Source organism: Pteropus vampyrus, unplaced genomic scaffold (assembly GCF_000151845.1).
Source record: "Pteropus vampyrus isolate Shadow unplaced genomic scaffold, Pvam_2.0 Scaffold15, whole genome shotgun sequence".
In the NCBI taxonomy this organism is placed as follows: Eukaryota; Metazoa; Chordata; class Mammalia; order Chiroptera; family Pteropodidae; genus Pteropus; species Pteropus vampyrus.
The window spans coordinates 16273234-16288688 of NW_011888796.1; the positions used below are offsets into that span (position 1 = coordinate 16273234).

At 38.6% G+C, this 15455-nt stretch overlaps 1 protein-coding gene and 1 long non-coding RNA gene across 9 annotated transcripts in view; one reads left to right on the top strand and one right to left on the bottom strand.

Annotated features, from left to right (window-relative positions):
• Positions 1-13477, bottom strand: part of MAP2K5 (mitogen-activated protein kinase kinase 5) — a 245476-nt gene extending 231999 nt beyond the window's left edge. For all 8 annotated transcript variants that reach the window (XM_023527273.1, XM_023527276.1, XM_011385914.2 and 5 more), the window contains exons 1-2: positions 12975-13477; positions 7322-7370 (exon numbers count right to left, since the gene is read on the bottom strand). In XM_023527273.1, the coding sequence (XP_023383041.1) occupies positions 7322-7370; positions 12975-13109 (184 nt within the window). In that variant the 5' untranslated portion in view covers positions 13110-13477. The remainder of the gene's footprint in view (positions 1-7321; positions 7371-12974) is intronic.
• Positions 12976-14968, top strand: LOC111735828. The gene is made up of 2 exons (XR_002778992.1): positions 12976-13114; positions 13471-14968. It is a non-coding gene; the product is annotated as an uncharacterized LOC111735828 (long non-coding RNA).
• The last annotated feature ends 487 nt before the right edge of the window (positions 14969-15455 follow it).

The window sequence follows — 15455 nt, forward strand, 5'->3', positions numbered from 1 at the left end:
CTGAGGCACAAGAATATCTGGCATATTTGAGAGACTGAAAGAAAGCCACAGTAGCTGGAACAGAATGAGAGGAGAGAGAGAAATAGATAATAAGTTCAGAGAAGTAATGGTGGAGCAGGGTTGGGGGCAGATGAGAAAATGGAGGGTCCTATAGGACATTTTAAGAACTTGACCTTTACTCCTGAGTAAGATGAGATCACTGGAGAGTTTTGAGTGTTATGATTTCACTTACCTTCTAAAAGGATCACTTTGGCTGCTGTGCAGAGGCAAAAGCAGAAACAGGGAGGCCATTCAGGAGACCACTGTCCTAGTTCAGGTGAGACATAATGGTGGCCTATACCACACTGAGACTTTGAGCTGTCGTCAAACGCTGAATATATTTTAAAGATAGAGCTAGTAGGATCTGCTGATGGATGAGATTTAAAGGCTTGTCCTTATTACTTCATTCCTTCAACCATCCATGCATTCCGAAAATACATACTGAATTTGTACTATGTGCCAGGTACTATGCTAGGCTTTCTAGTGATCCAAAATGAGCAGTACTATCTATTGCCTTCAAGGAACTAGCCTGGTGCTTGGGTTAAGGACTTAAGCGTCTTAATTCTCATGCAAAATAGCAAGACTACTAATAAGCAACTACTCTCAGAAGACTAAAAAAAATTTGGACTTTTTGTATCAATGATATTTGGAACCAAAATTCCAATAAATTAAAGCTCTCTTCCAATCTTTTCAAATTCTAGGATGCACAATTAACTGTTACCTGTTAAATAATTTTAGACTCAGTGTAGGTCTGTTGGGAATAACAATTTTTCATTAACCTACCTAGTTTTACTTATAAGCAACCATTTATCTTGTACATATACTATAGGTTTAAAAATAAACTTTTTTCCAACTATTTTATGATTTCCACATATCTTATGATTTATACTTTTCTCCAAAGCAAAAAGGGGTTTCCACTCAACTATTCTTAATGATATTGCCTTTGCTGTTTGGACATGAAAAGTGTTTCTCCAGTAATGAGCTATAGTTTTTTTCTATACTCTAAGAATTTACAACTTATATGATTGCAATTTTGCTTTAAATCATCACATTATGCCAAATTTAAAATGAGATATGATGTACTGGTTTTAAAATTTCCACCCCAAATAATCTTCCAGAAATTCATAAAACAACTAAAAAATATCCTATTCAATGAGAAGTGAGTATAAAATGATCATGGTTGAGGAAAAACATAAGTACAGATTTAGCCTATAATCATATTTTCTGAACCCAAACTCAGATGTATGGTTTGACAAGTTTGAAATATTTATGAGAGCTGCAGAACAAGATATGTGAGGTCAGAGTGTCATGGAAAAGTGGTGCCATAGAGTATTTATAGGTAAAAGTCAGCATTTGTCTATACAGACTTAAAATGCATCTTTTAAGTCACTAGTAAGATTTTATCATCCAGCAACTTGTCTAGAGAAAATTCAGAGAGAGGAACACACGTAACAGATATGTGCAGGGAACTCATTAGTGAGCACAGTTGATTTTCATCACCTCATGTGTTAGTGTGCTCATTAATCTGTTAACAAAACTGAAAATCAGCAGGGGTCTTTGGGCCTATACGAACGTCAGATTCCTACAGCTTATGTAGGGCCTACATATGCAAACATACAAGATTTTTTATCGTTATGGAATTTAGCTTCATCTCAGAAGTGTTCTCATTTCTTGGAAAAGGCAAATTATTCAATAGCTGGGATGGAATCAACAGTCTATCTGCTTAAAAAATGAAACTGGATCCCCATCTGACTTCTTTCATCAAAATAAATGGGAAATGGTACAAAAACAAAAACCACTCTGTAATAAAAACGCAGTTTTACAAAAAAAAAAACCACACCAAAACACATATGAATGTACGTGTGTACGCGCTTAACCCCATTAAAGTAGGGGAAAATACTAATATGAAATGTTTTTTCAATATCCTGGAATGTAGTAGACCTTTCTAAGCTTGACATAAATCCAGAAGTCACAATGAAAAATATGATAAATCTGACCATGTAAAAATGTAAACTTCTCCATGGAAAAAAAAGAAGAGAAAAAAATGACCAAAACCAGTTGAAACCAGTAAACTAAACGAAAATATTTGTAACATATAAGACAAAGGGTCAATTTTCTGAGTATTGGAAAGTTTTAAATCAATTTAAAAAATGACAAATAATCTAATAGAAAAATGAGCAAAGGTGACAAACAGTTCAAAGAAATTAAACACATATTACCAAAATACATATGAAAAGATGCTCAAGCTCATTTATAATTGAGGAAATACAAAATAAAACAATAATACAATAATCTTTTCCACCTATCAAATTGACATTGACAAAAAGTTTGCTAATACCAAGAGTTGATGAGGGTAGAGAGAAATAGGCACTCTCAAACATTGTTGGTGGGAGTACAAATTGGTTCTACCTTTTGGACAGCAACATGGTAATAGCTATTAATATATAAAATACGAGTACTCTTTCTCTCAATAGTACCAACTCCTATGAATTTAGCCTACAAATATACTTCCACAATGTGGGAAGATATAAGACAATATTGCTGACTGCAGCATTTTTTCTAATACTAAAAACTTAAAACTGGTCCATCAATAGGTAAAATAAATTAAGCCACACTCATAAAATTAAGTATAATGTAGTTATACAAAAAATGAAGTTAATCTGTATACAATGATGTTGGAAAGAGGCCAATGTATACTATCAAGTGCAGGATACTAGTTCTAGTATAGTATATAACATGTACAGAGAGAATTTCTGTAAGAATAAAGAAGAAACTGTTAACTAGTGACTTAGGGAAAATAGAGACTTTTACATTTTGCTTTATTCTATGCTGCTTGATTGCTTTTTAAAGGTCATCTATACCTTCATTCTCATAATTCATTTTTAATTTTTACTTTTCAACTAGAGTTGACATTCAATATCATTTTATATTAGTTTCAGATGTATAGTGTAGTGGTTAGACATTTACATAATTTCCAACATGATCCCCTAGAAAAGTCTAGTACCCACCTGGCACTAAACATAGTTATTACAATATTATTGACTATATACCCTATGCTGTACTTTACATTCCTGTGACTATTTTTCAGCTACCAATTTGTACTTTTTAATCCCTTCACTGTTTTCATCCATCTCATCTTCCCTTCTATCTGACAATCACCAGTTTGTTCTCTGTATCTATGCGTCTGTTTTCATTTTGTTTGTTCATTTTGTTCCTTAGATTCCACATATAGGTGAAATCATATGGTATTTGCTTTCTCTGTCTATCCATGTTGTTGCAAATGGTAAGATTTCTTTTTTTATGGCTAAATAATATTCCATTGTATAAATGTACAACTTCTTTATCCAATAGTTTATTGATGGGCACTTAGGTCGCTTCTATAGTTTTGCTATTGTAAATAGTGCTGTAGTAAACATAGGGTTGCATATATATTTTCAAATTAAGTGTTCTGGTTTCCTCTGGATATACCTTTTCAATTAAAAAAAAAATATCAAACACTAACTATTGAAAAGTACTTTCATTTGTGTTCTTGTAAGGAAGAAAGAACCTAGAAAGAGTAAGAAAAAGAAAGAGGTTGAGGGCAGCAGTCCCCAACCTTTTTGGCACCAAAGACCGGTTCTCCTATGAGAATCTAATCCCTGATTAATCTAATAATCTAATAATCTAATAATCTAATCTAATCTAATCTGAGGTGGAGCTGAGGTGGTGATGCTAGTGCTGGAGAGTGGCTGCAAATACATATGAAGGTTTATTAGCTAGCCTGCCTACTGCTCACCTCTTGCTGTGCAGCCAGGTCCTTACCGGCCAGGACCATTACCTGTCCACAGCCCAGAGGTTAGAAACCCCTGGTTTAGGGCCATCAGTTCAAGAGGTGAATTCAGCACAAATGGGCCTCCTTCCCCTCATCCAGCTCTAACTCCCCTCAAAAACACCATCCCCAGGGACAAAAGTCAGAAACAATAATGGCCACTGTAGACCCTCTACCCGCTCAGGTCATCGGGCCCAGTCAAGTGTGAGAATTTGAATCTGGAGCTTGAATAGTCCACCACCAATCAATTATATCCTGTGCCTGGGCAATAGCACAAATAATTCAAAAAAGCTTTAGGTTAATGCATTTTATAATTTCCATTTGAATATGGATACAAGTCATACTCCATTTTATTCAATAAAGGTGTTTCTTCAAGGCACTAAGCTAAATACTAAGAAGAGAGCAAGAATGAAATAAATCATGGTCTCTGTCACCGACTCATTCAAAATCAAGTGAGGAAGGAAAATACATACAACCAACCAGAAGGCAGGCCCAAAATGTTACCTGCTCCTATAAAGCTACACAGGGAGATTAACCACATCTGGAGGGACCACAGATTCAGTGAAGAGACGGCATTTCTCAAAAATGAGGACTCTGTAAGATTACCTGACCTTTCTTCTCTTTTCCACTTACTCAAATCCTTTTCTCTACATTTATGTAAAACAGGTAAATATGATGGTACTCATTCATATCACTAAATATAATACCATCTCTTTTGTATAAGAAATCAGTTGATGTTAGGTATACTTTTTGGTATTAAATATATTACTATAAATATCTTTGATTGAAGTTTTATGTATTCAAGAGTTGTTCTATTATATCCATTAACCACTGAAACTGCTCAAAAATATCAGTAAATTAGTTTACAAACTATATCTTTCCAACTGTTTCTTATACATAGATTCTATTTATTAGGTCAGACCTTTAGTTCAGAAAATAAGGTCACCTTAGGACAATCATGAAAAAAGCTAAACTAAGAGTTTAAGTTTATAATGGAAAGTATACAATAATCTAAGCATAAAAACTATCATTATTTTGTCTGTGTGTATGTGTCTGTGTGTGTGTCACCTAAAACTTGTCCAGATGCAGTTGAGTGTAGAGCTGCTGCCCTTGTTGGGGAAAGAAGGAATGAGACGTCTAAGAACTTAACCTAGAAGATTAAACTTTTTTTTCTGTTAGGTATACTTTTCGGTATTAAATATATACCATAAATGTTTGTTTTTTAATTTTTCAAGAGTTGTTCCATCATACCTGTAAACCATAAACCCATAAACCACATAAAACATACTTAACACACTTCAAAGGCTTTCAACATGCTTCGTTAAAAGAGTGCAAGTTTTACACCCAAAAAGGACTGTGTTTGAATCGAGGCTTCACCACTTCCAAGTTATCACCTTTGGCAATTATTTCGTGTCTCTAAACTTCAGTTTCCTCACAGGTATAATGTTCCTACGTCACAGAGTTGTGGTAAATATTAGCAACAATCTAGTATCATCTAGTACACTGGGTACAGAGCAGGCCACCAATAAATGATAGCAAAAGTGATCAGTATTTTTACTATGAACCTAACTCTGGAAGCCTGGGGGACACAAGTACATTGAACCACTTCGGGGAACCCAGAAAACAAAAAGTAGGAAGTACAAAGCTTCTTTTCTGCACACTTAAGAACAATCAGAATATATGATTTCAAGAATTATGGCAACTCTCAGAACAAATCTTAGCAGTGGTTGAAAAAATACATATGCTCTGGAGTCTATTCCATAAATTCCACTGCACCACTTACTAGCTATGAGACTGAGCAGGTTGCTTAGAGGAGATGTCCTTTCCTCAACGAAAGCAGAGCTAATAACAACAGTCTGTCAAAGTACTTCGTGGGAATCTCATGAAGGTTAAATTAAATGAGATAACCCATGGAATGCTCTTGGCACAGCATCTGGCAATAGTTAAGTATTCCAAATGTTAACTATCAGACTGTCCATGAACTCCCTAGCACCCCCAAGGAGTTACTGCAAGGGGCCTGAAGAGCTTGCAACGCTAATATGTATTTCAGATATGCACTGTTTTTCAGTAGCATATAGAGTCCAGTGTGGCTAATAAAATACTAATTATTTTAAGTGTTCTATTCAAGTAGATTTTAAAAATATGTAATGATTGTTGAAAAATATTCAAACGATAGAGAAATATATAAAGTAAAAAGTGTGCTCATTCAGCCAACCCTTCTCCCACTCCAGCCCCAAGTCCTCTTTCCAGGGGAAACCACTGGAAAGCACTGTAGTGGATACCTTCGTAACCTTGCCTCTCAATATATACATGAAATTGGGAGGAGGAGGGATCTGCTTTTTTACAAAACAGGATCACATCATATATATTATTTGTTTTTTTCAATAATATACCATAGATATCTTTACACATCAAAGCATGAAATCCTAACTCATTTTGTACAGCCACTGCTTATTGCTTCAGATTACGAATAATTTATTAATCTATTATTCTAGGCATTTAGCTTCTAATATTTTGCTATTAAAAATAATTCCACAATGAACACTTCGTTTGAAGGGCATTCAACACATGTGTAGGTATTTCTGTTGGACAGCTTCCTAAAAGTGGAGCTGCTGAGTCAAAGGTTTTGCACATTTTATATTTTGGTAAGTATTGCCAAATTGTCCGCCAAAGAGAACATAAATAAAAGAGAGGACATTGTACACTGTCGTTAACCATCTGCTTCAAAGACAAGAACAAAAAGTATACTATCATGCGAAGAAACCATACATTTTTCTAAATGGAAGCGTGGCCCTCATCTTCAAAAAAAGATGAGAACTACAATTACAAATGCTTTATCCTTCTCGATGCCAGAGCCCCAGTGATACTGACTAAACTCTCATCTTAACATTACTCAGATGGTGACCTCTCCTGCAATGACCTGGCTCATGTCAAACCCAGTTTTCTAGTATACCCTGCCCCTGCCTCCGGTCCCTAAGCTGTTTGGTTTGGTGTGGGGGGCAGCAAGGGGAAGGATGCAAGACCTGAAGTGTTGCCATCATCATCTAGCAGCCATGCCAAGCCCCACTAAAACAGAAATATTCCATTCATTGTTCACTTAAAAGCTCTACTCTGCTGTTGTTTTAAAGCAGCAATGGATTAAAAGCTCTTAATCAATAATCATTGTTCTATAGGTAGTTTACACGTTTCATTTTATCCCACAATATTATTACTGTGAGGAGCAAGAGCAGATAAAGGTCATGCTGGTAATTAAAGCTATATTATAGAAATATGCACACCCAAGATATGATTAAATAAGAAAATATTACTTGGTTAAGTATGATCATTAAACTTGCATTAATTTATAAATATTTAAGTGTACTATATGATGATCATAAATAATCTGTTTTTGTCAGTTTCTAAAGTAATATAACCCATAAACCCTTTGAAAAATTACTGCAGAAACAGTCAAGAAAGTATACAAGCCAGACTTACATTCAAATGCTGTGGTTGTTGCTTCAGGCAGAACCTGGCCTATCACATCCTGAACAAAGAAAGAATAAAGAAACACAATTAGCCATCTTCTTTATTGCTAACATGTGGCAAATCCTAGAGGAAATATGAGAACCTAGAAAAGATTTTTGAAATGTGGGCATAAACTATAAAAACATTTGCTCATAATCACACTTAGCCCAGCAATGTAAGCCCAGAGTTTAAATCTCTATTGAGGAGGTAGAGTGAGGATCAGCTGGAATTTTTACAAAATTGTTTCTACTTTGTATTAATAACATAACCTTTCACTCTTGATTCAACAGTGTATACAAACACACTGTTGTGTATTTACAAAAAAATTGGTTTCTTCTATGGGAGGCTGTGGAATGTACCGCAGCAGAAAAAGTAAAGGGTTTAGAAGCCAGACTGGCCTAGGCTTGAATCTCAGCTCTGCACTTAATAGCTGTGTGATTGGGAACAAATTACTTAACCTCTCTGAGCCTCAATGTGATTATCCTCCAATACGGATCTAGTAACACTTATATAGGTAATGTAAAAATTAAACAATGTAATAAACATAAACTAGACATTCAACAAATGTACTTCCTGATATGTAACAAGAAGCACCTTGCCTTGCATTCATAGTGGGAAAAATTCAGAAAACAAGTTTCTGTGATGATATTAACCTATAAGCTACATTTAATACAAGCAATTCTTATCAACCTTTACTCTTAAGCAACTGAAAAACATATTTAGTGACACTGATATAAAGTTAATCTAGCCTACAAAAAAATTTTAAGTGCATATAATCTGATATCAATGTTTAAAGTTGAAAACACTTGAAAATTAAGTCTACGGAAACAGCTTAATTAAAGAGACACAGAACACCTTCTAGAAATAGTCAGTTCTGAGAAAAGCACCCTCTCTTATGTCCAGTCCAAATCAAATGGTCTGCAAATCTCACTGCTCTCAGGGAGCTCTGCCACAATGTCCCTCCTGGGCTGTGCCAAAACTGGTACCAGGTAGCAGGCTGACAAGACTCTGGAAGTATTTCTCAGGAGGGGGCTCACAATTCTTCCAAGCAGGGCACTTAACAGAGTTGGGGCTGCAACTTTCTTCTAAAGGCAGTTCTTTAAAAGCTTTTGCTGCAGTGGTAATTTGCATAATAGCCTTGCTTCCACAGTGCCTTTTTTTTTTTTTTTTCCCAAAAATAAATCTGTGCATATAAAATAGATCAAAGGGAACTATCTTAGGCAGCCCTCTTTCGTTAGGGCCAAAGGAGATTATTTTTCCCTCTGACTCATCTTAGCAAGGGAAACATCAATTTTTCAAGGAAATATTCATCAAAGATTGTAGTGCTAAAAAAAAAATTCTTTCTGCACACTTGTAGGTAGAAAGTATTTATTGACAGGTATATAGAAACTGTAGAGTGATCGTGAAAGAAACTATAGAGGCAGCCAGTGCAAAGCCTGAGAGCATGGACTGAAGCCAAACTGCTAAGGTCGGACCTTGGTTCCGCCACTCACTAGCTGAATGACTAAGCCTCAGTTTCCCTCTGTGTCAAATGAAATCATAACTGTAGCTACCTTGTCAAACTAAATAAGTTAATATTTTTAAAGTGCTCAGAAGAGTGTCTCACACGTGCTCATACTAATGTCTGTTAAATAAACAAGTCACTGATGACTGGAACATTACAAAGCCTACCTCATAATGAAACTTTAAATTTCAACACACACTTGGTGGAGGATGGTCATTTGTTCACTTACTTTATCATTCCACAGTATTTATTGAGGACCTTTTCTAGCCAGTATTGGTTTTTTCAAAAAAGGTCAAGGGACTCCATCCCCAACTCTCCAAGTCTAGGTCATCACAGGTTACTTCCAGGAACTATAATTATTCAAACAACCTATATTGAGATATGAACTCTATAGTATTAGCAAACTCATTTAGGACATTTCCTACTTGTGAACAGCAGACCCAATCAAACAGCAGCACTTTTCTAATAACCAGCTGAAAACCGTTTGGGGCACAACGGCATCCTTTGCTCATCAACATAAACAAGGAGCCACATATGCTTTACATCTATAGTGAGTAAAAAGGATAAAGAAAAAAAGCAAACTTGCCTGAGAGAGTCATGTGCACACACTGGCCATCATGTTTGGCTAAAGCAATTATGGGGGAGGAACTATCATAATGACAAAAGGGTAAAAAGTCTGAAAATTAGTCAATATTGACCAGCCATCTCTAAGCAAGGTGCATTTAATAATTTTATGTATATGTTCCAGTTATATTTTAAGTGACTTATTTCAAAGAGACTCAGTCTTCTCAACATAATATTTACCTAACATAAATAAGGTTTCAAAAGAAAACCTAAGTCTAAATATCCTGATGTTGTTCATTTCTTCATCCATTTCTTTCAATAAATCAGTCAAAAATCTGACAAGCCAAAAAATATAATCAAGCATCTACAATGTGCCAGGAGCGTAAAGATCACGAAGCTATACCCAATAGAAGAATAAGATTTAGAAAGGTTATAATCTAGTCACAGAGATAAAAGTCAATCTAAAAGACTAACAATACAGAGCACTTCTAGTATGATAAAAGCCAAACAAAAAAAACATAAGTATAAAATGGTATTTGATAATTCAGGAGGCAGGAAAAATCACAGCCTTGTATAAAGAAAAATTTCACAGATGAGGAGAAATCTGAGCTGGGACTTGGGAGATACGATTCAAACAGTAAAGTGAACGGAGGAACATTCTTTCCTACCACTCACTAATTCAGGAGATTCAGATCTCCTGCACAAGTGTCCCAAAACTGGGGACTATGTCTCCAAGGAAGCAGAGAAATGCAGAAAGCTGAAAAACAGATAACACAAATGTCTCTGCCCTAGAGCACCAGCTAGGCCTGTTTCACACTGCAGCAAGGCCCTAATTAATTCAGACAAAGGACACAGGCCCAAAAAGGCTAAGTGACTTGTCCAGTGTCTCCCAGTTATTTGATGGAGCTGTGACTAGCTCCAAAATACTCTCAGTTTCAGCTGACACAGTGACTACAAACTGTTCTGACTTCTGTGCCTGGTTCCACAAATATCTACCTACGTGGCTTTAGCATTTTCCCTCTAGGGTTCATGTTTCCTCATTTAAAAACTGAACTGAAGAGAGTTATATTAGATGGAGAGACTTCCAGGTTTCATTTGACTTTAATTTTTAAGATTCCAAGCCAGAGATGCTGATGTATCTGTTGGTATTTTGCCAATTTCTTGATGAAGAGATGAGATGAAACTGGAAAAGAGATTGCAGGATTTCTCCAGGATCTGGGCTTCCAGTTCTAAGAACTTTAAGGCGCACTAGAAGAGAGTGCACCCATCGCCACAAGCCCTTCATTAGGCCTTCCCAACAAAACATGCTGCACCTGGGCTTATCTGTGCAAGCATGTGTGAGGACACATGGCACTCTGCACTCTAGATGGTGGGATCATTTGTACTAAGTTTACTTTAAGGCCTGTAAGCCTTGAGCCAAGGTACAACTGAGAGATGTTTAAAAAGCAGAAGACCCAGGCCCTATCCCTAATGTAGTAACACCACCACCACTATTTGTATGGAGTACTTACTATGTTCCAGATTGTTCTAAGTGCTTCATATGTATCAACTCCAGTAGTCCTCAAAATTGTGAGCTAGGCACTATTTTTGTCCCCCTCCCCTTTTTTTTAAACAGAAGAAACAGACACAAAAGACACCTTCCCAAGTAAGTCTTGTGGGGCCTGCAATACAAACCCAGGCAGTCTGGCTATAGAGTTTGTTTTTAAACAGTGTACTATTCTACTTAAAATAATACCTTCTGTTATCTCAAATGAGTAAAGTGAAAGAAAGCTCATATCTCTCTCATCATCATAGGCTCATGTAATCTTCACAAGTCTTTGAGGCGGGCGGGTATCATTATCCCTATTTTATATGTAAGGAAACTGAGGCTCAAAGAGGTAGAGTGATTTTCCTAGTTAGTGAGACTGCTTGCCATTAAACTCATGTTTCTTGATTCAAAACCTAGTACACTGCTCACAAAACCATAATTGCATGCATCCTCTTTGAAGCTCCCTTCATTAAACAGGGTCCTATGAAGCACCAGAAACAGAGGGGAAACAGAGATGGCTATCTCCTCCAGAAGTTTACCATCTAGTGGAAGGGACAGACAAATTTATGACAAAACCCATGTAATTTGCCTAAACAAAGCCATGAGAACACAGAGGAGGGGCAAGTAACCAAGATTAATGTCGAGGAAAAGTGAAGGTGGGCTTTGAAGGACAGCTGAAGAAGGGCTGAGTGGGCATCTGGAACAACTCGAGGTTAATTTTATATACCTGGAGCACAGGATGCTCATTGACCTGTGGTGAGAGATGAACCTGGTGACAGGCAGGCACAAGCCAAGTGACATGGGCCCAGAGGCCCATGTTAAGTTTAGGCCTTATCATGTGAGTGTGTGGAGAACTCCAGATGCAAAGAGGAGGATGATATTTGGTGTACAAGACTGGAGGCTGCTGGTTTACTCCAGTCTCTGCACTCCTGGCCTGGACATCTGAAAATCTGTATGGTCTGGATGGTCAGTAACATCCAGAACTCAAAACAAAAGTTTTGAGTAACCAATGACAACCAAAATCCGCATCACAGATCCTCCTCCTCCCAAGCCCCATCTTAGCTTGCAGGAAAGTTCCACTATAGAACTGGTACCTGTAATGTGCTTCTTGATATGTCAGCTCTGCCTTTGATATGTTATTCAATATATAAAATGAGCACAATGCATTCTGTCTACCTCAAATAAATGCTTCAAGATAAGAAGTGGCACTGCAGTATGTGGAAATGAATAATAAGTAAAAGTAAGGAAATCTGAGCTCTGGTACTGACTCCCCCACTCACAAATGGCTTTGGAAAACTCATTTCACCTCACTGCTGCTCAGTAACTATCTGCAAAAAAGATAAGAGGGCTCAACAGGCCAACTCCTAGCAGGTTACACTGTGCTCTCACATTCCATGATTTTATTTCAAATACATTCAGAATACTTATTATGAAAGTAAGAATACATCACTGATTCTAAGTGCATTTTCCTATTTTAACAAATCAAGCTGTTTTTGTACAATGTGTGGCATGTCAGTTTAATGAGTATTTTTTTCTTAGTGGTACATAAAATAATATCTTAACACCAATGACACCTTAGGTTTGCTGAAACATGATAGTTTACAGTTGCCTTGTTGCCCTTTCCCACTGGTCACCAAGTTCGGGGAACTCAGTGGAAAAATTTAGTTGGAATCTGGCCAGGGACATTCCACGAAACACTTGGGGAAAAAACTCTTCTAGACTCAGCTTTTTGCATCCCAGTTGGTTACTTCTGTGCCTGCCTCCCCGTCCCGGCAGTGAGCTCCTCGGGGGCAAGATTCAATCTGATCATCTCAGTTTCCCCAGGGTTCTGCACATTTGCCAGATTTAGGTCCATGCAATTAATCAGTGCTCGTGGATGAAGCAATAAAACTCCCCCTACACGAGGCCAGCAGTGGCCATCGCCACTAGCTCAGGCCACCAGAGTTAAGACTCAGTGGTCAGGTGCTGACTACTCCCACAAATCCCTGCGTCCCCTCGCTGGGATCTGGACACAGATTAACACTCACCAGCACATCCCTGAAGAGTAACTGCGGCCCGGAGTGCACTGTCCAGTCCACCGCGCCACTATTTGGAATCTTGATGCGAATCACCAGCACCTGGTTCTCCATGGCATGGAAAGGGCCAATGGCCAGCCACAGCATTACAGGTTAAAGGGGCTCACATCCTGGGGTAGGGAGTATCCACTGGCCCCTGGTTGGGTGGGGGCGCCAAGGGGACCGAAGGGAAGAGGACAAGGGTGAGGGGTATCAGAGAGGAGGGGTGGTCAGGGCCCGCGGGCACTGACCCAGGCCCAGGCTGTATGGGGTTGAGGGATGTCTCCCTGAGAGCGTGGACGGAGCAAGTGGTAGTGTCCAGTAGGAACTAGCGGAGGTCAGAAGGTTCTAGAGTTGGAAGAGGGCAAAAAAGGGATCGTGCAGCTGTCGGCAGTCTGTGTGGCTGTAAGACGGCTGAGAGAAGCCCCTATTTTAGAAAATACAGAGGCAAGTGTCTATTCCTCCTTAGAGGGCATGGGGAGAGTCCCAGAATAGAGGGAATTCAGTCCGGAGCCGTTCGGAAGGAGTCCAGGGGCCACCAGACCACGAGAAAGCCAAGAGGAACCCTCTGCGGAGGGTCAGGGGGAGAGTCCTCTGCCCCACCCCGAGCTAGAGGGCGTGGCGCACGCAGGCTCAGGCCCTGCCGCCCGAGGTCCTGCGTCCCGGCGGCGGCGGCGGCGGCAGTAGAGGCAGGAGGAGGAGGAGGAAGGCGGCGACGAGGATACAGTTACTCCGGAACCAAAATGCACGGCGCCGGAACCACGGGAGCCGGCAAGCGGGACCCGCCTCCCGCGGCGCCATGTTGGAAGAGGGCAGATCGCGGACGGCCCCGCCCCCGAACCCCAGGAGAGAGTGAGTGGCGCTGCGGCGAGGAAGGAAGGACTGGTCCCGCGCACTCGCGCGACCCCCGTCGCCAAGGGACTTCCCGTGGCTACTGAATGACGGCCTTTCCTTTCCCGATCCTCGTTAAAGGCAGCGAGGTAAAAACATCTAACAAACGAAGGAGGAAACTGAACTAGCGCTGGAGTCCGCCAAAAGCCAACGTGACGGAGAAAACCGATTGCCTTTACAGACGCCTCAGAAAACCAGGACTGCAGCTTTCTTTTCTGTCTTTGTCAAGCCGTGTACCTAAACATTCTTGGGGGTTCGGCACCAAATCAGGAAGAGCAAGGCAAGAACTTAAAAAAAAAAAAAAAGTCTTTTTCTTTCCCTTCTTTCTAGTCACAGATCCAGAAACTCTTCATGTTTCTCCCACATTAGCAGAGCGTATATGACTTTTTCAGTGAGGTTGTTTACCTCACGATTGCCGGGAAAAAACAAATAGACCCCTATTCAAAAGCAAAAGCAAAGAAATTAAGTGAAGAGTTTTAACTGCTTAGGGACAGCTGCAGTAGTGGCATCATCTTCTCTTTTTAAACCATTGCCAAAAGATACCCGGTTTAGTCCATAAAATTTCAACTAGGAAGCAATGTTGACGCAATCGGCGATATCACAAGCAGTAGCAATAACACTTGGTTATTTTTAAATACCCGTTAACCTCAAATTTTGAAGTGCATAATTTTGTTGCTCTGTGGTGCCTGTTCAAACGTTTGTTTATAAATTGCAACGTGCGGGTTTGCCCTTTATCTCTTTCTAATGAAGTTGCACATATCGTTTTACTTTGGGGGGCTGAATTTTGTATAAACCCATAAGAGAGGATTGTCAGTTTCCCCTCTAACAGACAGTTAATCAATGCAAGAGAAAAAATATTTTAAACGTTGCTTAGTTTCAGTATACCAAAAATTTTTCTGCATATATTTTCTCTGAGTTTCTCTTATATTTAATTTGAAAGTCCATTGTAAGAGATAAATTATTTCTTTTCATTATTGTAAATCAATAGCTTAGGTAGGAATTTATTTCCTCAGATCATCCAGATATTCTACCTTTCCACCTCCATTTCAGTCCAGTGAAAAATAAACTATTTGCTCAAAGTCCCTGTGTACTTTTTTATTGAAAGTTCATTTCCCATTATTAGAGAAAAATAGACCACAAAACTAGAGATTTTCTGTGCACCTATGATTTGTTAAAACAGCTTTTTTATTCATAGTACTGTGGGGAAAACCAACTCAATTTGTACTTTTGATTCTTTTGGATATATACCCAGAAGTGGAATTACTGGATCATATTGTAATTCTGGTTTGTTTTATTTTTTTAAGAACTACCATATCGTTTTCTAGTGACTGCACCATTTTATATTCCCACAAACAGTGCACAATGGTTCCAGTTTTTCCACATCTTCTCCAACATTTATTTTGTGGTTTTGATAGGTATGAGGTTTTGATTTGCATTTTCGTAGTGATTAGTGACATTGAGCATCTTTTCATATTCTTGTTGGTCATTTGTATATCTTCTTCGGAGAATTGTCCAAGTCCTTTGCCCATTTTTTAATCCAGTTATCTTTTTGTTATTGTAATT